Source organism: Juglans regia, chromosome 8 (assembly GCF_001411555.2).
Source record: "Juglans regia cultivar Chandler chromosome 8, Walnut 2.0, whole genome shotgun sequence".
Taxonomy (NCBI): Eukaryota; Viridiplantae; Streptophyta; class Magnoliopsida; order Fagales; family Juglandaceae; genus Juglans; species Juglans regia.
In genome coordinates this window covers 7,603,566-7,625,397 of record NC_049908.1, presented here as the reverse complement: position 1 = coordinate 7,625,397, position 21,832 = coordinate 7,603,566, and the positions used below count along the sequence as shown (strand labels likewise).

The window sequence follows — 21,832 nt, the reverse complement described above, 5'->3', positions numbered from 1 at the left end:
GTTCTTCCATTTGTAAATTTAATCCCATTATGCTTAGTTCATTTTGGTAATGTCTAAATAACCACCTAGATTGTACAACGGGCTTGCCATGATCATTTGGGATGGATGTACTCCATTTGGGAGAGGTTTTGCCAAATACGAATTACCCATCTAAGATAAACGATATTTATCATCCAAGTTAGATGGCATACAATTTATTTCTTTTTTTCTCATCATGTCTCATGCAGCAAGCTAGGAATCATAGTACAAACAGCAGGTTACCCACAACCAAATCAAGTTTAAATATTTAAAGACTAATGCAATATATATAGTAGCCAATTCCACACTTCATTGCAAAATTAGTAATTCTACCACCTGTGCTTCACAAAATGTAGGACTCCAAGCAAACCATTCCGAAACTGGAGCCCCACTTTCCATGTATAAAGCCCATACCGGCCCCTAACTTCAAACACATGCTAATAATCAAGAATGACCAAAAAACAGGAATCCCATATTTTGTAGCAAAATATACAGCTAGCTTCCACATCAAACCCTTACACCCATTAACAAATAAAAATAAAACCTAAAAGCAAATACCAGCGACATTCCTGCTAACAGCTATAGCATGCAGAGGATACTTAATCTCATCGTAACTAACACATCCATGAGACCAAACAAGATCCTTATAACCCATGCATACAAAGCACTGGTAATAAACCAAATATCGTGTTCAGATCCAGAGAAGGTGATGAAGAGCGTTCAGTTACTATCCTACTTATGTATATCCTAATTTTTTCCCCCGACAAGCCAAGAGTCGGTTCAAATCTATACAAAGGAAGTGAGAGATATTTACCAAAAAGGAATTCAGAAGGATTTTGCCTTCTTCTTGGCTTCCTTCCTCTTCGCTGACCTCTAAATCTTGCTCTCCACTGTCAAATCGGAAACTAACGATTGGCTTGCTCTTCACCTTTTTCAAGTTCACGCTGGATCGCTCTTCACCTTCTTCAACTTCACGCTAGTAGGGATGAGTTGGGATTCGAGTCGGTCTCTACTGGCTCTAGCTCTTCACCTTCTCCGAGTTCACCCTCGAATTTGACAGCACTGAGCTTGTCTCAGGCGAGTTCTCCCTCTTTCAGAACTGCAAAATGTGAATCTGATTGCTTCTCTCTGTGTTTTCTCGCTTCTTTCTTCTTTCTCTATTTTTTTAAGCTAACATGGAACCGGCCACGTCAGATTAGTGCCCCGCAACTACATAAATGTGACAGTACATAGCAGTATTGTCAATTTTATCATGACTAATGCGACACATTTTTAGCAATTTTATAAATTAAATAAAAAAAAACTTGACATATAAGTTACTGTGATTAAAAGTAACATTAACAAAATTCACGTTGAAGAATAACTTATATGATTCACATAGATGCAACACTTTGTCTCTTCTCGTAAACCTTCTCAGCCACCTCCACCTTCCCATGAATCCTACAAGCCCCTAACAAGGCCCCCCACAAAGCTTCATCAGGCTCCACCTCCATTTCTAAAATTAATTTCTCCGCTTCCCCGCCTTGCCCCGCCCTTCCCAACGTATCCACAATTGAAGTATAATGCTCTAGCTCTGGTCTCACTCCAAACCTCCTTTCTATCATCTCAAAATACTCCTTCCCCCTTTCTACCAATCCCCCATGACTACACATTGTTGTCAGGAGCATTGTAAAAGTGACACCATCCAGCCTCTCTCCTACCTCCACCATCCTATCAAACAACCCAAATACCTCATTAAACATTCCATTCATTCCATACCCTGCCATCATTGCGGACCAAGATATCTCGTTCCTCACAAAAATTTCATCGAACACCTTACGCGCACTGACCAAATCACCACACTTTGCATACATGTTAATCAATGTATTCAAATTCGTCGTATCTAAGGCGAATCCATTAACCAATACTATCCCATGTACCTAGCGGCCAAGTCGCATAGCTGACAATCCAGCACAAGATTTGAGAACAGGAGGCAAGGTGTAGCAGTCAATGGACTTGCCAGCAATGAGCATTTTGCGAGAGATGAATAGGGAATGATAGAACAAACAGAGAGAAGCATGATAAGGGTGTTGAAGAGGAAGGTGGGCTGGCGAGTGGCGAAGGAAAAGAGCACGTTGGCATGGTGTAGTTGGGCACAAGAGGCATAGGAGGAGATGAAATTGGTCCGTAAGAAGTCGTGGCGGGAAATGCCAAGTATAATGGTTCGGCAATGAACGCGTTTAAGGTTTTGGAGAGTTTTGGCAGAGGAGCAGGCCTCGAGGAGAGTGGCGTACAGTAGTATGATGTCAAGCGTGGCGGGCATTATCAATGCAAATAGGGGTGAATTAACACGAGACAGTCGAATGGAACAAGTGGTTCTTCCTGCCCACATTGGAAGTCCACAGCCCAACCACCACTGTAAAGCACAACCACATTGGAAGTCCGTCATCCTCTCCTCACCACCCAACCACCACTGTAAAGCACACGTTGCCTCCGTCCAGCGTTAAGCGAATCTCTCAGCCACTGTGACCCCATGCTCCTTCTGCGCACATTAATCCACCGTTATAATTCCTTTACTCGTAGCTGAAATCTTTTGACCAAAACCCAAAATACAATCGATAAAGAGCTCGTGCTGATTCCAATAAACCCCCAAAATAATCAAGATCAGAAGCATCAAAATCTTCCCGGATTTCAAGTACCAGACAAAAGGGTAAGGACCCAAAAACGTGAAAAGCCCCTGATTTTGCAAGTGAAGTAGTAGATTTGCGGCCAAGCACCAGTTTGAGAAAACCCTAATTCATGGCACGCATAGCAAGTGTTTGTTAAACTATACAATGAAACCTACGAAAGAAGGTACATATTGTGAAAGCAAAATTTATGCCGCTATGGGCTATCGGATTCGGGAAAACGATGGAAATGAAACGAAAGACAGAGAAATTTTGAACTTCGAAGGAATTGAAAGGGAGAGTTGAAGGAAGTGAGAATATATAGGCATAGATTCTTACGCATTGTCGGAAGTGGAAGCTTGTTCGCTGTTACGTTTGGTTTGGCTCTCTTCTCTCCTGCGCAGCTCGAGTTCTTTGAATTCTTTCCCTCTGCCTTCCTTGGAAAGAAATTCTATCAGGGCGAAAAATAACATTAGTAAATACTAGTGAATCAATGATCCGACCCATAAAACCTAAACAATGGACCATGCCGAACGAAAGAGTTCCAAGTGACAAGCCCAGGCTGCGTCTTAACTGTACGCTCTCACCCAAAAACTAAACCCAGCCCAGTTAGGGGTTTACTCCCAGCGTCATTCCACCATTATAATTATTTTGAGTATTTATTAAATAATATATATATATATATAAATTTCCATTTAGACTATGTTTAGTTGCTAAGTTAAACTCAATTTATCTCAAATCAATAATTGATGAGACTTATTATTTTTTTTAATTTCTCATATAAAAAGTTAAACACATATTAACCTATTTTATACATTTCAATCTAAAAAGTTAAATTCATCTCAACTTAAAAAAGTTAAATTCATATACGTGGGACTCACAAAATACTATTATTCATAAATAAACTCAATTCATTTTAATATTCAAATGCAACCTTAATAATTTTAAATTAGAATGGTATTTTCATAATAGGGGTGGGCAGCAGGGCCCTGCACCCCGTTGCCCCGCCCCTGTCTGCCTCGCCCCCACATGGGCGGAGCGGAGTTTCACATGGCTGGGCGGGAAACCCCGCTCTGCCCATGTGGGAGCAGGGCCCCCTGCCCCTCATCTAGAGCTCCTAGCGAGGGCAAGTGCAAGGAGGGCCTAACCCTGCCTCGCATTTCGCCCCCGCTTACATTTATATATATATATATATATATATATATAAATATATATATATATTTTATAAATTGTGTATATATAAATATATAGTACAATTTGTTAGACTTGTTCATAGAATATGCATGGATAAATTTAAAAACTACATAGTTTAAAAATTAATACACTATAATTTATACAAAATATGCACTAGTAAATTTAAAAATTACATAATTTTTAAATTATAGTCATATTTACAAAATTTAAATTTATAAATTGGGTCTTAAAATGTATTTTTATTTACTTTTAGACTTGTAAATAATTTTTAAACCAAGTAAAATGTAGTTCATAATTAAACTAATTTGGGGATAAAAAAGTGGGAAATTAATTTTTAAATGCCTTGGTACAACAAAGTGGTGAGTCTCGTGAATAGTTGTGTTTTATTAGTAAAACATATAAACAAAATAATTATTCAATCATTGTAAAATAAACCAATCATTGATTAGACTCATCATTTTTTCAATTTTTCATAAAAAATTAAAATCATCTCAACTTACTTTATATATCCAAACACATTTCAATAGAATCCACACTCTTACACAAAACCGACTCAAATATTTTAGCTCACTGCTATTTAAAATATTATGAGATATTTTTAAATATTCTTAACATCCAAAATGATTCTAAGATGTCATTTGTATAGTGAGTTTGGATGAAAATTAAAAATTAAATAAAATATTATTAAAATATTATTTTTTAATATAAATGTTATACGATTTAGACAATTAATAGTGGGATGAGATGAAAATTTTACGAATAGTAATAAGATAGTTTGTGAATAGTAATGAGATAGTTTGAGTTTAGTATTTTTTGGGTTTCGAAAGATGAAAGAGAAAAAATTGAATAATAAATATTATAAAGTTGAAGTATTGTAAGAATATAGTTTTATAATATTATTTTTATTTAGGATTTGAAAAAATTAGAATTGTTTTTTATTTTTTCTTTGAAAATTTTAAAAAAATTATAATGATTAATTTGAAAATTATGTAATAATTAGTTTAAAAATTTTACATTTGAATTATGTTTGAAAATAAAATGAAAAGAGATAAAATAAGAATTTTATGTCATATCTCATGCCTCAAATCTGCTTATGTATGTTTTGATATCTCTTAACGGCCAGAGGGTAGCAAGAGACAAACTCCATTGAGTGGCATACCAAAAATCAAGTTCGTTGGTTCATGACTTCTTACTTCGTTGAATTTTAGAGAGAAACAAACTTATTACTAGAAAAATTACAGACAATTGAAGTCTCAATCTACAAAGCACCCAATATTGTTTGGAGCTTTAAGAAATTTTTGGTCAATGGAGACGAACATTTGTCAACCAAAAACGCACCAAGTTTTATTTTTGTACACGGTTCAACTGTTGGGTCAAATAACATGCATCTTAAACTAATTAGGCTAAATTTGAGTCTTGAGATGATATGATATGATTTGTAAATAGTAATATTCTATAAGTTTTATTGAGATGTATTTGAATGTAAATAAATTGAGATATGTGTTTGATTATATAAAATAAGTTAAGATGGGTTTTTAACTTTTTATAAAAATTTAAAAAAATACTGAGTCCCATCAATAATTGTTTTGAGATGGATTGAGGTGATGCCTCGTCCTTATAATTAACTGTTCATCCAAAAACACCTATGCTTGGACAGAGAGGAGCAAAAGATACAAACAATAGATGATGGTACTACAGGTTCAAGATAAAAAGATGATCTTGTCCTGCTTCGGTTTGAGATTCTGAATTTAGTAGTTTTGTTGTCAGGCATGAAAACGATTTTTGTCGACATGGAGAGGTTCAGAAATCACAACCATCTCTGTGCATGAGTAGTATGAGGAGCTTTCTCTACACATTCAAGAAAGACAGGCGGCATCATGTCTGCTGAGAGAGTTGTCCATGTCCACAAGCCTGTTTCTACACAAGGGAACCGTGTAAATCTTTCGTTCTGATGCATGTCTACGGTATATCATGCACTCATGCAATTGCAGATTGAAATATCACCATGCATGAGAGTTTGAAAAGTCTTCCTCTAGAGCAAAATTTGCGGAGAACTTTCTTGATTCTGTTCAATATTATTATTTGGTTGGGTGGAGAACTTTCTTGTGCTCATCATTTTCCATGCTGGGGTCAACGACGCTTCATTCTAATGCCTATTCACCTCTTTAATTTAAGGGCGTGGAAACTAGCTCTGGGCCACAGCTGCTGCTGCTAAGAAAGAACTAAAAGTGAAACAACCAAGAAAATAGCACGTAGTGTTAGAAGAGATTTGGACAGGAAGTTGAGATAGGATAAAAATCAAAATTTTAATAAAATATTAATTTTTTTTATAATTTAAAAAAATTGAATCGTTTATTATATTTTGTGTAAGAATTTATGAAATTTATAATGATTAGATGAGTTGAGATGTTCTCTGAATTCAAACCAACTCCTAATTGATTGGACCTCGAATGCCAATTTGAGAGATGAGATAGGAGGTTTGGATAATGAGTTGAGATGAGATAGAAATTGAATAAAATATTATTATAATATTATTATTATTTTAGAGTTTGAAAAAAATTAAATTATTTATTATATCTTATATAAAAATTTAAAAAAATTATAATAATTAAATAAATTGAGATGAATTGTATATAAATCAAACCTAATTATTAGGTAGTTACATAAAAGCTTTGGGTTCCGAATTCAAAATCTAAAAAGTGTCCTCATTTTTTTTTTTAACTTAGTGGTTAAGAAAATATTTTTTAATGATATTATGAGTTATTTATTTATTTTTTAAATATTTATGATGATTAAAAAAATACATAAAAATAAAGAAAATAAAAGAAAAAAATAAAATGAATTATTCGGGGAAGTGATTAGCTGTATAAGCATGACAAGACGGTTATGTGCTAAAATGTGAGTATAGCGTCGTTTATCCAAGCTCAATAATTTTTCAAAAAATGTTGGGACATTGAGTAGGTGAATTTTGACCTTTCTCGTTTGTACACGTCTACTAAGGTGTAGAAACCAAATGGGACTCTGGTTGGCTTAAGGCTTGTTTGTTTTTAGAGATGAGATGAGATGAGATGAGTTGAGATTAAAGTTAAAAAGTTGAATAAAATATTGTTAGAATATATTTTTTAATATTATTGTTATTTTGGGATTTGAAAAAGTTGAATTGTTTATTTTATTTTGTGTGTGGATTTAGAAAAATTGTAATGATGATGTAAGATGAAATGAGATGTTTTTGAAAAATAAACAAGGCCTAGAAAATCAAAAAACAAGTGGACTTCAGTGCCAACCTGTACCTTTCAAGCTTGTAATCTTGTCGAGTCGGCAGGCAATTCCCTTAAAGAATACAGAGAGGAGAGCTGCAATGTCAGCAAATCAGCCTAATCTGAAACCTAACAAAATTGAGGTTTGATTTTCAACTGACATTGGACAAAAATGGCGTGGATTTGCATCACTATCCAAAAATGGCGATGATATCATAATACTTAATTATTATTTATTATCTTATTATTATTTTTTTACATATTTTTTATTATTTTTTATTATTATTCAATATTCTATCATTATTCTTTCATTATCTTTTTACTATTATTTATAGAAAAGTAATGATATATACATAACATATTGTACAATACATTATACAACACATTATACAACAATGTTATAAAATGAAGATATTTTTGTAAAATTATTACTTTTATACGATGTTTTACAAAAATACCCTTCATTTAAAATATAGTTGTGTGAAGTGCTGTAAAAAATGTTCTGTAAATTATTTTCTTTTACAGAATATCTGAAATTACCTCACTATTCAAACACAATCTTAATTTTTGATTTTTTTTAAATTATGATTGAGGAATAATTTGGTGGATTATTACCTAATTAATTAATTAGTTCCACCAAATGATGTCGAGAGTTTGGTGGATTAATATATACATATACATATACATATACATATATATATGCATGTGTATGTATATCTATATATGCACATATATATAGTTACTTGTTAATCTTAGAAGAATGTGGTGGAGGACTTTTGACATTCGAGATTCTTTCCCATTGAAAAATTAACTAGTTCCCTACATATGTGGAGACAAATTAACTGGTTTTCATTTAAAAAAAAAATTATCATCCAACAAATACAATTTTAATAAGATATGGATCCCATATTTTTAGGGATTGTAAGGGACTGTTGAATGCTCCCCAATGAATCGATCTTTTTTTAAGTAATTGAATCTCTTGTTGATTAATCAACCAGAAAGTGATTAAAAAATAAAATAGACTGAGGAGTATTTTTTTTTAAGTTACATAAATTTCAATATTAAGCTCACAAAAAACTATATGATTTATGAGAAATAATAGATTGAGGAAATGGAATGATGAGAAGTAACAATTGAGGAAATGAAATGGAATATATTCACGGATTCAACTGAAGTAATAGTTTTTAAAAGAAAATTTTTATTTTAGGTATCGTTTGGATTTAGAAAGTGTTTTATCTCATCTCATTTCATTATTACAATTTTTTCAAATTTTTACATAAAATATAATAAATAATTTAACTTTTTCAAATCTTAATTCAATTTTTTTAAATCTCAGAATAATAATAATAATTTTTTTAATTTTTATCTTCTATCTAAAATCATCTCATTTTATCTCATCTTTAAATTTAAATTAGTCTTTAAATATATTTTTTCTAAATAAACCTTATTATTTTCGACTAAGCTTAAAATAAGAGAGAGAGAGGCCTTATCTTAAAAGACGACCGACATGTCGCCGACGATAAGTGTCCTAAACGACAAAATGGTAAATTTTAAGAAACAATTTACTATTTTCTCGTCATACTCGTCCTCCACACGCACGGCATCTGACGTCACACAAAACGACAAGCCACCCGTGTTTTGAATTTATCAGGCCTTTTTGTTTTGAGCTTTGCTACACAACCTCCACCACATTCCACACTCCACACTTTTTTAAATTTTTTAAATTTTTAATATTTTTTAAATTTTTTTTTTTTGAGTTTATTCTTTTTAAATTATTTTAAATTTTTTATTCATTATTCATATAATAAATATTTAATAAAAGAAAAAAATAATAAAAATTAAAAATAATGTGGAGTGTGGAGGTTATATGAATAGTAGGAGGTTGAGTAGATTTTTTGTTTTGTTTTTTGTTTTTCCTTTCTCTTCAAAATATGGATCTCAATAATTAGGTAAAAGTTAAATTTATTGAATATTTAATTATTAAAAAATAAAATATATTTATAATGTATTAGTTAAATTTAAAATAATTAAAATTTAACTACAATAATTTTTTAAAATTTTTTTAAATTTAAAAATTATTATACATACATCAAATATATATTTTATCAATTATTTTTTTCTCTTTTTTTCTATCACATATTTTATCAAATTGATATATTAATTTGAGTTGATGATATATTAATTTAATTAGAATATAATTATTAATTAATATATAATAGGTAAAATAGTAAAATATATGATAAAATTAAAAAAATTAAATATTTTTGAAATTATTAGTTACTCATTACTATATAATGAATAAATAGATAATCCAACATGGAAATTTGATGTGAATAACTAAAATTAAATTCATCTTACATTATTTTATTATTTTATAATAAAAAAATAACTATTATAATATAGAGATTTATGTAAATAGAATAAAAAATACTAGGAAGTCTGATTTGGGCTCCTGTTTTTAATTTCTCATTTGACGTGGGAAGGCCAATTTTTACAATTTTTTTTTCACTTATTCTTCTCACGTGATTCTCTTCTCTCTTGCCCCACGTATCCCTCCCTCCCATTCTCCCTTACCCCCGTATCTCTCTCACTCGCATCTCCCCTCCCATTCTCCCTCACCCAGATCATAGACCGTGTCTCCGTCTCCATCTCCGGTCACTGTCCAGTTCTTCTCCAAGGTAAGATTCCGATTACTCTCCGATTTCTTTTTTTTTTTAATTTTATTTTAGATGCTTTAGTTTTGTTTTTTGTTTTCTGGCTTTGATTGTACCAACTCAAACCAAGTCCAGCACGTACTTTGACTACCCGCCCAGACGAACCAGAATAGCTCCAAACTTGCACAAATAATGAAGAAAACGAATAGTCTTGTGAAACAGTTGCACTTGAAGCACTGGAATCCTTTTCATCGACTTTTTTTCTTTGTAGATAAATACAATGTGACAACAGTGAAACCAACCTTTGGGCCACTAAAAGCTGGTAGTTCCATGGAGACGAATCGAGTAGCATATAAATACATCTCTAAAGATTGAGAGTAAAGCGAGCTGGTTGTCTCTAGAGTTTGGATTTACAAATGGAGGATTTGGAGTAAATCAATAGTTTAAGTGATAGTGAGAGTTTTGGACGGGTTTGTAAGTAGACGTTGAAGACAATGAAGAGACAATAATCAATAATGTAAGAAGCAGCGTAGATAATGATTCCGAATATGAATGAATTATTACAATAATGCGAGTAGTGATAATGGAATTGTTGTACCAATTTGAGACCCATTGTTGGTTTTTTTTTTTCTGTTTTTATTTATTTATTTAAATCTCAGTTTTGAGTTTTGAAATTTTATCTCATCTCAGTTTCGGCGTTGTTGAGTTCGTGGGTTTGTTTCGGTTAATTTTATTTCATATGTGAGCGAGAGGTTCTCCAATAATTTCGGCTTTGTTTCGATTACTTTTATGAGTTTCGACGTTGTTGGTGGTCAAAGTACGTGAGGAGAGGAAGAAAAAGAAAAAGAAAAAAAAAAAGTAAAGTGGGAAAGGCCAACTAGCCTTCCTACGTCAGACGGGAAATTAGAAACAGGAGCCCAGATCGGGCTCCCTAGCATTTCTCAAATAGAATAGCCAAAAGTCAAATTTCAATTACATTCATAAAAAATGTCATTTAATTTTGGCTAATTTATTGAAAATGCTCTAACATAGTGATCATTAAAAAATTTATTTTCATAAACTATACTCGTTATTACAAAAAATTATACTCATTATTTTTATACCATACACTATATATAATTTTTTTTATTTTTTCTCGTTAAATGTGTAATGTATGGATAAATAAATAGAAGAATTCAATTAATTTAAAAAGAATGAAATAAAAATAAATTAAATAAATTATAAAAATAAATATGATGTATAGTGTGTAATGTGTATAGATAATGAATAATAAAACTCTAGTTATATACAACTCCACCTCTCTCTCTCTCTCTCTCTCTCTCTCTCTTAATATTTTCAAGTCCACTTAAAATTGTTATACAAGTAATCTTGTACAATATTATAGTTTCTGCATATAAAACATTTGAGCCCATTTTTGTGTATATTTATCTTAAAAATTGATGAATAGCTTTTTAAAATTATTATCATTTTATTATTTTCTGAACAATGATTATATATGTAATTACTATAATTTTAAGGACTTTCAATTATATACCACTCCATTAGAATCTTGGTCTAATCTTAGTTTTCTTTAAATTACTACATTCTTATGATTTGTTCGCACCTCCAACTATATATGTGTGTGTGAGCATGCATTAGTTATTTAAAAATACACAAAATACGAAAATTATTGGTAGATGCTACCTTGTTTTCACATGAATCTTTTATAAATACCGAACCCACATATCAAATAAATTATATTCTAATTAATTAATTATATTTTAGGCCATTTAGATTCAGAAAATATTTAATTTAATTTAATTTTTATCTTATTATTATATTTTTTTAAAATATTCACATAAAATATAATAAATAATTTAACTTTTTTAAATTTTAAAATAATAATAATATCAAAAAATAATATTATAATAAATTTATTTTTATATTTTATTTAAAACTATCACATTTCATCTCCTAATCTAAATCAACATTTTGTGATTTTATACGTTAAAGAAACTTTTAATTTTTTTTAGCGAAACTTGTATTTATTTAATAAACAGTTGAAAAGGGTGGAAAAGAAAAAGAAAGAGAAACACGAAAGGGAAAGACAAGGACGAAGAAACCGCGAAAACGGACAGGGGACGAGGAAGACAGAAAGACGGAAGTGCCCTCGACGACGTAAAATTGACAGTTCAATAGTAGGAGGAACACACAGAGAGACAGAGGTTTCTGTCAGTGCAGCGAAAAAAAGAGAAAACACACAAATGAGAAGAAAAAGAAAGCTGCACCTCTTCACTCCTTAGATCGATCCCTCTCTCTAGATCACCCTCTCTGCACACGCGCGATTGGGTGGGTGGTTTTAAGTCAAGAGACTCGAAGAAATACCTGTGTGTGTGTGTGTGTGTTATGGTTTCTGGGTAATAGCAAGGTGGAGGTGTAGGGGGGATAATCGAGTCACCTCAACTCAGTAATGGGCTGCTGCGAATCGATCTTCTCGAGACGACCTCATCCCGAAGGCGACATATACAGCGGCCATAACCACAACAACCAGCTCCTCAGCCACAACAACCACCACCTTCAAACTGATCCTCCCCAGCCCAACGGCATCGACTCCGGACCATCCAGTTCCGGAGGCGTGCCGGGTTTCTCGGAGTTTTTGCTAGCGGAGCTGAGAGCTGCCACCAACAACTTTAGCCCCGACCACATCGTCTCCGAGAGTGGCGTGAAGGCACCCAATGTCGTCTACAAGGGCCGCCTCCAGAGCCAGAACCAAAACCATCGGCCCTGGATCGCCGTAAAGAAATTCACTAAGCTCGCCTGGCCTGATCCCAAGCCGTTCGCTGTAAATTTCTCAATTCGTTTCTTACTTTCCATTTCCAATTTTAACTGTTTTGTTCTTCAAATCTTTTTTTCCCTTTCTTTTTAGGGTTTCCAATATTTAATTGTGATTTTAGGAGGAAGCTCGCGGGGTTGGGAAGCTCAGGCACAACAAGCTTGCGAATTTAATTGGCTATTGCTGCGAGGGTGATGAGAGGCTGCTTGTTGCGGAGTACATGCCCAACGATACCCTAGCTAAACATTTGTTCCACTGTACGATCTTGTGATTGCCTTCCTTTCCCAAGTAATTCGTTCCTACAAAATAAAAATAAAAATAAAAACCTAAATTATGGGATTTTTTTCTCTTGAATTCATAGGCATAGTTGTTTTGGGTAATATGTACTAGTTTTGGACTCTTTTTTATGGCTTGTTGTTGAGATGAATGAATGATACATTCTGAGAATAATAATAAAAAAACTGTCTCGATAATTTAGGTTTGACTTTATTTTTTTTGTCCTGTATTTGTGGTCAATGAAGCCAGTCTTCCTCTGTAGCACTGACCTGTTCACTAAAACTTCTCATTTCTAAAATTGCAATAAATTCGTTCATTATGAGTTGCCTAAATTTTGATGTCGTGCTTACCAATTCCTTAACAGGGGAGAATCAGACCATTGAGTGGGCTATGCGATTAAGGGTTGCTTTGTACATTGCTGAAGCGTTAGATTATTGTAGTACTGAAGGCCGTCCATTGTACCATGACTTGAATGCGTATAGGGTTCTATTTGATGAGGTGAGGGAGTCTTTCTTTGCAATTTGAAAACTGAATGTTATCTAGTATGTGTATAAATTGGAAGTTTCTTTGACCAATGTCTTCAACTTGGCTCAAATGGTTGTCTTTATTCGGGTTCTATTAATTTATTCTTGTTAGGGTCATCTGTGGCATTTTCTAGGAGCTAAGGTAGTAATTTTGTGGATGGTTTTGGCAGAATGGTGATCCTCGGCTTTCGTGTTTTGGCTTGATGAAGAACAGTAGGGATGGAAAAGGCTACAGCACAAATCTCGCTTATACACCTCCAGAGTATCTAAAGAATGGTAGCCTCTTACCTGCCATCTCATTACATATACGGTTTCGTCTGTTCTTTACTTGTGACTTGGTGACATGTCAATACTAAATGTCGAGACTTGGTTATCTTTTGTATTCTCTGATACAGAAACCAATCTAGAAAAAACCTTATTCTCCCATATTTTTTATGTTGTGATGATTGTGTTTATTTTATTTTCATATCAATTTATAAGATTTTATTTTCATATCAATATATAAGAAAAGAGAAAATAAAAACGTTGAAGCTCCATTATATGCTTGGTTTGCTGAAACAAAGTGGCCCTATGGCATCATTAAGATGCCTTGTAGAATATTTTAGAAAGTTGCAGACCATTCTCACTTGCACAGATAAGACATGATTAAGATGCACCTCCAGATAAAGGTATTGATTAGTCAATTATATACTAGAGGGGTTTGTGCGGATCGATATACCCAAAGCCATTAAAGGCCATATATGGAGATCTCATAAGAGTCCCCTTTCTGGGGCTTGGTGCGAATCTATATAACCAATGCCATAAAAGGCCATATGTGGAGATCTCATAAGAGTGTCCCCTTTCTTCCTAACTAGGTGTCTCCTCTTGTATGCGTCTTGTGTTCTTCGGATTTTGCCTAGTTTGCTATCAATAGAATTTTTACTTGTAAAAAAAAAAATTTGGAGATCTAGCAAGAGAGTTTCCAATCTCATAAAAATTTCATCAGATTCAGCTCTATATGGCATTAAGATTCACTAGATCTGCAATGCCTATCTTCTTGCCTTTTCTATTATAGAGGGCATTGGTTACTATCTTCTTGATTAAAGATTGCAATTGTGAAAAGATTGGGGTTAATATAGGAAAGATGACTTGAGCTAAGGTTCTTACATGAATACCCCGCAAAACTTAGAATCTAAGGGACCACAGAGTGTTGCCTTCCCTGACAAATTTTAGATGATCATATATGTACTATTTACTTGTGTAGGGTTTGAAAGAACTGTGATGCTTAATTGCTTTGCTGATGTTACCAATTTTCACTGCAAGGTATTTTATATTGTGTGAAAATTATTGTTAGAAATGTACGACTCAATTTTGAGTAATGCTTCCTAATTGGAATAGGGGTATGTTGTAGGAAGGGTGACCCCAGAAAGCGCTATCTTCAGCTATGGGACCATCCTTTTGGATCTTCTCAGTGGAAAGCACATCCCTCCAGGTCATGTAAGTATTTCCCTATATAAGGTAGTGAATCTGTGACATCATAGGTGTAATTTAGTGGTTCTGACAATTCAGCTGTCCAAGTTTCAGGCAGTGAAGTCCACGATGGAAATCATCTCAATACAAAAGAGATTAAAAAATAAAGTACTCATATTAGCTTCTAAACATGTATAGTATTTCATGTTTTATGTTGAAGAAGGCTGATATCAGATGACAGATCCTTCCAAAATTGATAGTCCTTGGATCCTTCAAACCGATATTGTTATGCTTTTCAGTATTTTAATTTGTTCATAAACTTACTAGCTCCAGGAGGTTTGAAATTTTTAATAGCTCTCGAATTCTAATTTTTTATTTTCAGCAGTTTAGTCGGTGCCGTCTTGTTTCATATTATTCCAACAATAACTGTATATTGCCATTTATTGGTTCCATTGGGTTTGTGATAAATAAATTGAATGCAGTTCTGGTGTGCATGTTTGAGTTAAAGGATACATCACCCATATCTTTTTTAGAAGTTGATTGGCTGGACAGATTCAAAAAATCAATATGTAGACAAGCCATTATTTGGCTTACCAGACTGGGTCACATAGGTCAATTGCTTTTTGATGCTTTGTCAAAACCAAAACAAAATAGAGGAATTGGTGAAATATAAGTTAAACCTTAAGGGACTGAGATGACAAAAGGTTTGCTTCAGCTGATTTAAGATGTAATGCGTTATCCCATATAAAAAATTTGGAGATATGACATCTCTGATAATTGCATCAGTCATTTGTCCAATGCATATTTTAACATATCATCGGAAATTTTCTTGCTGGTCTGGAATTGTTGAACTTGATTTTAATGGATGTGTTTCTAATGTATTTGCAGGCTCTAGATATGATACGGGGAAAAAACATTCTTCTTCTCATGGATTCACATTTGGAGGGTAAATTTTCAACTGAGGAGGCAACAGTGGTTTTGGATATTGCCTCACAATGCTTGCAGTATGAACCTAGGGAGCGGCCGAATACCAAAGATCTTGTTGCAACGCTTGCCCCTCTACAAAATAAACCTGATGTAAAATCTGCTATCTTTTCTATTTAGAATGCACTTGGCTTTTCTACTTGGGTTTTGTGTATAGTAAACGAGAGCTGGTGATTTATTTTGTAAAACCATGCCAAACACTGGAACCCCAAGATCGCTGCTGAGTGCTTGTCGTGCAATCCTGCTGTAAACTTAACTGTTCTGCCTCTGGTTATGTCATTTTTCTGATTGATTCTTGTTTAGGGCCCAATTTATCAGTTGGGTGGAAGCAAAAATTAGTTGTGGCATGCTCCTGTGAGCTTGCTTCCGGCTTTTATAATCTTCATAACAAGGTTGGGTCTTCAATTTCTTGAGAAATTTAGTTAAATAAAATACTTGTTATGGGTTGCCAATGGAATCACTGACCATCTCATGTTCTTTTCTGTTTGGTGGGGTGTGACTGAGGGAAGGAATGGGTTGTTGCTTCTCTCTCATTTTAATTAATTTCCTTGGTTCGTGTACTGGCCCTTCTTGCTTTCTTCAGTGTATGCTAAAATCAACTTTAAGATATATTTACTTATATGGATGGATTGTCCGTAATAAGACGGTCTTGTGAACTTATAAATGATATTTCAGGACATGGATTCTCTGCTTGCAGGTTCCATCTTATGTGATGCTAGGAATCCAAATGCAAGAGGATGCACCTCCTACTCCACAACACCCTCTCTCTCCAATGGGTGATGCCTGTTCAAGGATGGACCTCACAGCTATCCATCAGATATTGGTCATGACACATTACAAAGATGATGAAGGAACCAATGAGGTAAATAAATGGTACTGTTGCAACGTTTGCATATCTTTCATCTTCTACCATACTAACATCTGTACTTGATCTTGATCGGTTTAGCTGTCTTTCCAAGAATGGACCCAGCGAATGAGAGATACGTTGGAGGCAAGAAAGCGTGGGGACTTGGCATTTCGCGACAGAGAATTTAGAACTGCCATAGACTGTTATTCTCAGGTATGTTGATTGCAGTATTGATATAATATAGCTGTTGATAATGGACTTCGTTTCTTACCACTATGATTGGCCCTCGTACTTGATAACAAAGTGGAACTTCATATAATGGTATCCGGCATTAGTAGGTTAACAAGGGAGTGAAATCATTGTGTTGGGTTTTCCGGATCTTAGTCGTGGGGATTTTTGATATTTTGTAGGAATATTAATAGGAAAACAGCATCTATCCAGAGGGATTGTGATGTCATGATGTGGTCTCCTTCACTCCCCTCTCTCCCTCCTGCAAGCTAAGAAAATTGATCCTTAAGAGGGAAAGAAATATTAAAAAGCAGATCCAGATGTCAAGTAAAGAATTAAAAAAAAAAAAGAGAAATTATTGTGACGATCAATTTCATTTCTGTGTACTTATCAAAAAAATCATTTATTTTGTATGTGTGTAGTTCCTAGATGTCGGAACCATGGTTTCTCCAACAGTGTATGCACGACGAAGTCTTTGCCATCTCATGTGTGATCAACCGGATGCTGCCCTCCGAGATGCGATGCAAGCACAATGTGTGTACCCAGATTGGTCCACTGCGTTTTACATGCAGGCAGTTGCACTTGCCAAGATGGATATGCACAAGGATGCAGCTGACATGTTGAGTGAGGCTGCATCGCTTGAAGAAAAAAAGCAACGAGGTGGGAAAGGTTCTTGAGGAGCAACTGTAGTCATTCCTTGATATAATTGGTTTTATATCAATCGTTGTGACAAATGAGGTGTGTAATAGAAATTGGGAATGTGGTTTCTGTTTGAAAGTGTACCATAGAGAGGGAGAGATACTTGGTTTCTGCTGCATTAAATGTTCAACGATTTTTTGAATTTGGTGAAATAATTATTGGTTCTTAATGTGTATATGGGTCTAGGAAAATATATAGTACAAGAAGATTTTGACGCATTAGTGGAATTAAGCAACATATAACTCAGCTTTTCCATCGATGAAGAGACTCATGAACTCCTCCCCATCAACAGATTCTTTCTCTATGAGTAGTTGAGCAAGTTTGTGAAGGATGTCAATGTGGGTCGTGATGATCTGTTTAGCCCTTGAATATGCATTCTCTACCAGTTCCCTAACCTCCGCGTCTACTATATCAGCAGTTGCCATCGAATAATCTTTCTGGGATGACACCTGCATTCATAATATGCGTATGCAAAGGCATTGATCATGTCTCTTGGGTATGTACAGGAAAGAGCGCTGTGTAAATTTTATGAGAGATTCGGGCAGCGTTTACATTGAAAGCTTTTCTTTTGTCTAATCACACGCATACCTGTTGACCCAGAAAGGGGTTTCCACCAGGTCCGCCAATGGCAACTTGTCCTATCTTTTTGCTGAACCCAAATCTCTCAACCATCTGCCTTGCCACTCGCGAGACTTGCATGAAGTCATTTGATGCTCCTGTTGTCACATTCTCCTCGCCAAAAATTACTTCTTCAGCAATTCTGCAATTGAAAACAAGAGAAGTAAGGATTTTGATAAAATGGGGTCACCTAGGCGGGGGTTCAAATCATAATTCTAATTTAAGCCTATTCGAATTAAGGTGTTTGAAAATAAATTCTTGTTACTAACCTTCCACCAAGGGCAACAGCCATCTGATTCTCTAAGTAGCTTCTACTGTAAAGTCCAGACTCAAGCCTCTCTTCACTTGGAGCAAAAAAGGTAAGGCCACCAGCTTGGCCACGAGGAATGATGGATATCTTGGCAACAGGATCATACTCGGGCATTAATGCACCAACTAGAGCATGCCCAGCCTCTGCAATATTTAAGAGTGAACACACATGCTTAGCAACCAAAAATCAAAGATTACGAAGCTAGGCAAAGTTGGAAATGAGGTGGATCCTTATTCATATACCATGATATGCAACGAGTTTCTTCTTCTCATTGGACACTACGGCATTTTTCTTCTCAGGTCCAGCAATGATCCTCTCCAGCGCATCAGATATCTCATCTTTGCTTATTTCCTTGAGGTCACGCCTGGCCGCAAGAATGGCTGCTTCATTCATCAGATTCTGCAAATCAGCCCCAGTAAAGCCTGGGGTTCTTCTTGCTATCTTTTCGAAGTCCACATCCTTTGCTAGTGCCTTCCCTCTAGAGTGTACCTGTAATACATTTGGGGTTCGACAATGGATTTGAGTCAATGATTGGAAAACTTCCTTTTCTTCTCATTTACATGATGTCATTGATCTTCTCACTAGTGGACTATGGATATTATAATTATTTTCCTAGCACAACATATGTAACATGTTTTGAATTTGGCCCTATAATTTGTTGTTGAGCTATGGATTTTTACCCCTCTGGTGGCACGAAAGGCTAACATACAGCTATAGTTTCGGTGAATCTTGTTTTAGGACAATGAGCAAACCAGCCCTCTTAAACAACAGCTAGTTAGATATTATTTTTCACTAGTAAAAACTAGATTATCATCAACAAGAATTTCAATTACTATTGAATGATATTATCTATATTTTCATATTCTACACTACGACCTTGGACATTCATTCACAACTATTACAAAAATGTGTGGGAATGTGGGCAGGCTTTGAGTGTATGCGGCGAATAATTACCTGAAGGATCTTAACTCTACCGGCGACATCAGGCCTGTCCACGGTAACCTGCCTATCAAACCTCCCTGGCCTCAACAATGCCGAATCAAGCACATCAGGCCGGTTTGTTGCCGCCAACACGATCACGCCCGAATTACCCGAAAACCCATCCATCTCCGTCAACAGCTGGTTGATAGTTTGCTCCCTCTCATCATTCCCACCTCCAAGTCCCGCCCCTCTCTGCCTCCCTACGGCATCAATCTCGTCTATGAACACAATGCACGGCGCTTTAGACTTTGCCTTTTCGAACAAGTCCCTCACTCTCGAAGCCCCAACTCCAACAAACAATTCCACAAACTCCGAAGCCGCACACGAGAAGAATGGCACGCCAGCTTCCCCTGCTACCGCTCTGGCCAATAGAGTCTTACCGGTACCGGGCGGTCCCACCAGCAAACATCCCTTTGGGATTTTGGCTCCCAGGGCAGTGTACTTATCTGGGTTTTTCAAGAAATCAACGACTTCTTGCAATTCAAGCTTCGCTTGGTCAGCTCCAGCTACATCGGCGAACGTGACGCCGGTTTCAGGGACCTCTTGGAACTTGGATTTCGATCTTCCGAAGTCCATTGGGCCGCCCAGCCCGCCGGGCCCGCCGGGGCCCCCTTGGGCTCGGCGGAAGAGGAAGAACAGTCCGGCAATAGCGATAAAAGGGAACAAAAGATTACCGATAAAATTGAACAACCCATTGCCCGACTCACCCTCAGAGACAGAGATATCGACGCCGTTCATGGCTAAAATGTCGATGAGGTCCGGGTCATTGGGGACAATTACAGAGGCTTTGCGGCCATCGATGGCGTTGAGCTGAAGAACAGAGCCGTCCTTGCTGAACCTGACCCTTTCTACTTTGCCTTTCTTCACTGCGTTTAGGAACTCGCTGTACCGCCATTGGCCACCTTCTGGGAGGTCAGAGTTGGTCTGGGCTTGGGGCTTTGGGGCCGTGAGGAGGAGGTTTTGTGAGAAAGGTGAAGGATTTGAGGGGCTAGGACTGGCGGGTTCGGCTTCGATTACTGCTGGGGGTTGAGGCGGTGTGGGGTTGTCTAGCGCTAGGGTGGCTTGTGGGGTGAGAGTAGAGAAGATAAGGGCAGCTAAGGTAGCCTGTGATGGTAGAGATTTCAAGGGAGGCTCTGAAATGGGTCTTTTGTCGAGAATGCTTTGAGTGATTCCAGACTTCCTTTTGGAGAAGAGAGGCAAAAGGATTGGTTTTGATTTGGTGGTCTTGGGAATTGGAGGGGAGAGCAAGATTTTAGTTCCTAAGAAGTTTGAGTAGAGCAAAGGATTGGTTGTGGTGGTGGAAGCCATGGGCTTTGAAGAAAGTCTGTTCAGTGCTATATCTCTTCTCTGTCTCCCGGAGCTTAAGCACCGGGTTGTTCGATATCACTTCAGGATTTTACTTTGTATCAACGTTTATGCAAAGCTATTTATTTTTCTTAGGATTAGTTTGGTTACTCAACTCCTGTCAATTTATAATTATAATTATTTTAAATTTTAATATAAAATATAATAAATAATTTAATTATTTTAAATATTAAAATAATAATAATATTAAAAAATAATATTCTAATAATATTTTATTATCTCAACTCAACTCAATTCAATATTTAAATACTGCCTTATTCTTTTACGTTGAGAGAGAGATAAAATTTATGTATTTTTTCCTTCACTGCTGAGAAGATATTTTTCCTCCACTCTAATACTTAAAAAAATGCAATTTATGGTGTGTGATATGCGGAATCTTTAAAATGTTGTGTAGTTGGGATTTTTGGTGTTTGTATGAGGTGTGTGATTTTTGGTGTTTGGATAGGATTCTGGATCATATGAATTTTATATTCTTGTATTCTTGTATGGTTTTATTGTTCTTTTTTTTGGGTATATTTATAGCAAGTATCTGAGCAGATTGCGTGTGGCATCACTTGCAATTTGTTTTTGGTCGTGTAAATTTCAGTTTTTTTGTCATGTAAAGTCACTTTTGTGGGTATATTCCATGTCTGTGTCATTTTAAGAGGATGATGGTTTTTCCTATGAAGAAGACTCTCTCTCTCTCTCTCTCTCTCTCTCTCTGTGGAGGTGGGATTGAGAAGGCTATTTTGTATTTTCTGGGATGGGTTCTGGATGATATAAATATTATATATTTGTGATTTGTTTTAAATGAGTAGTTAATTTGTGTCTGCTTTTGGTTTTTGCTGAAAATTAAGAAAGGGAAAGACATATAATACATTTGTTGTTTTAATAGCTTTCTTATGACCAAGAGCTCTTTAGAAGAATATTATTCTGTAAACATGTTGATATTCTGAACCTCTCTTAGAAATGAGCCTAAGATTGTGAAAATT

General features: G+C 35.2%; 2 protein-coding genes and 1 pseudogene across 2 annotated transcripts; 1 reads left to right on the top strand and 2 right to left on the bottom strand.

The window, feature by feature from the left end:
* Positions 1 to 1,391: 1,391 nt before the first annotated feature.
* On the bottom strand, positions 1,392 to 2,446 carry LOC118349172 (annotated as a pseudogene).
* Positions 2,447 to 11,961: 9,515 nt separating this feature from the next.
* Positions 11,962 to 17,814, top strand: LOC109004290 (serine/threonine-protein kinase BSK1-like). The gene is made up of 9 exons (XM_018982799.2): positions 11,962 to 12,589; positions 12,702 to 12,837; positions 13,221 to 13,354; positions 13,551 to 13,656; positions 14,771 to 14,856; positions 15,718 to 15,906; positions 16,511 to 16,675; positions 16,760 to 16,873; positions 17,311 to 17,814. The coding sequence occupies exons 1-9, from the start codon at positions 12,218 to 12,220 to the stop codon at positions 17,563 to 17,565; spliced, it is 1,557 nt and encodes a 518-aa protein (XP_018838344.1). The 5' UTR covers positions 11,962 to 12,217; the 3' UTR covers positions 17,566 to 17,814.
* On the bottom strand, positions 17,706 to 20,901 carry LOC109004289 (ATP-dependent zinc metalloprotease FTSH, chloroplastic). Its single transcript, XM_018982798.2, has 5 exons — positions 19,470 to 20,901; positions 18,758 to 19,004; positions 18,475 to 18,658; positions 18,176 to 18,347; positions 17,706 to 18,036 (listed from the first exon to the last, which is right to left on the bottom strand). Exons 1-5 carry the CDS (start codon positions 20,802 to 20,804, stop codon positions 17,815 to 17,817), a joined length of 2,160 nt encoding a protein of 719 aa, XP_018838343.1. The 5' UTR covers positions 20,805 to 20,901; the 3' UTR covers positions 17,706 to 17,814.
* Between the last annotated feature and the right edge of the window lie 931 nt (positions 20,902 to 21,832).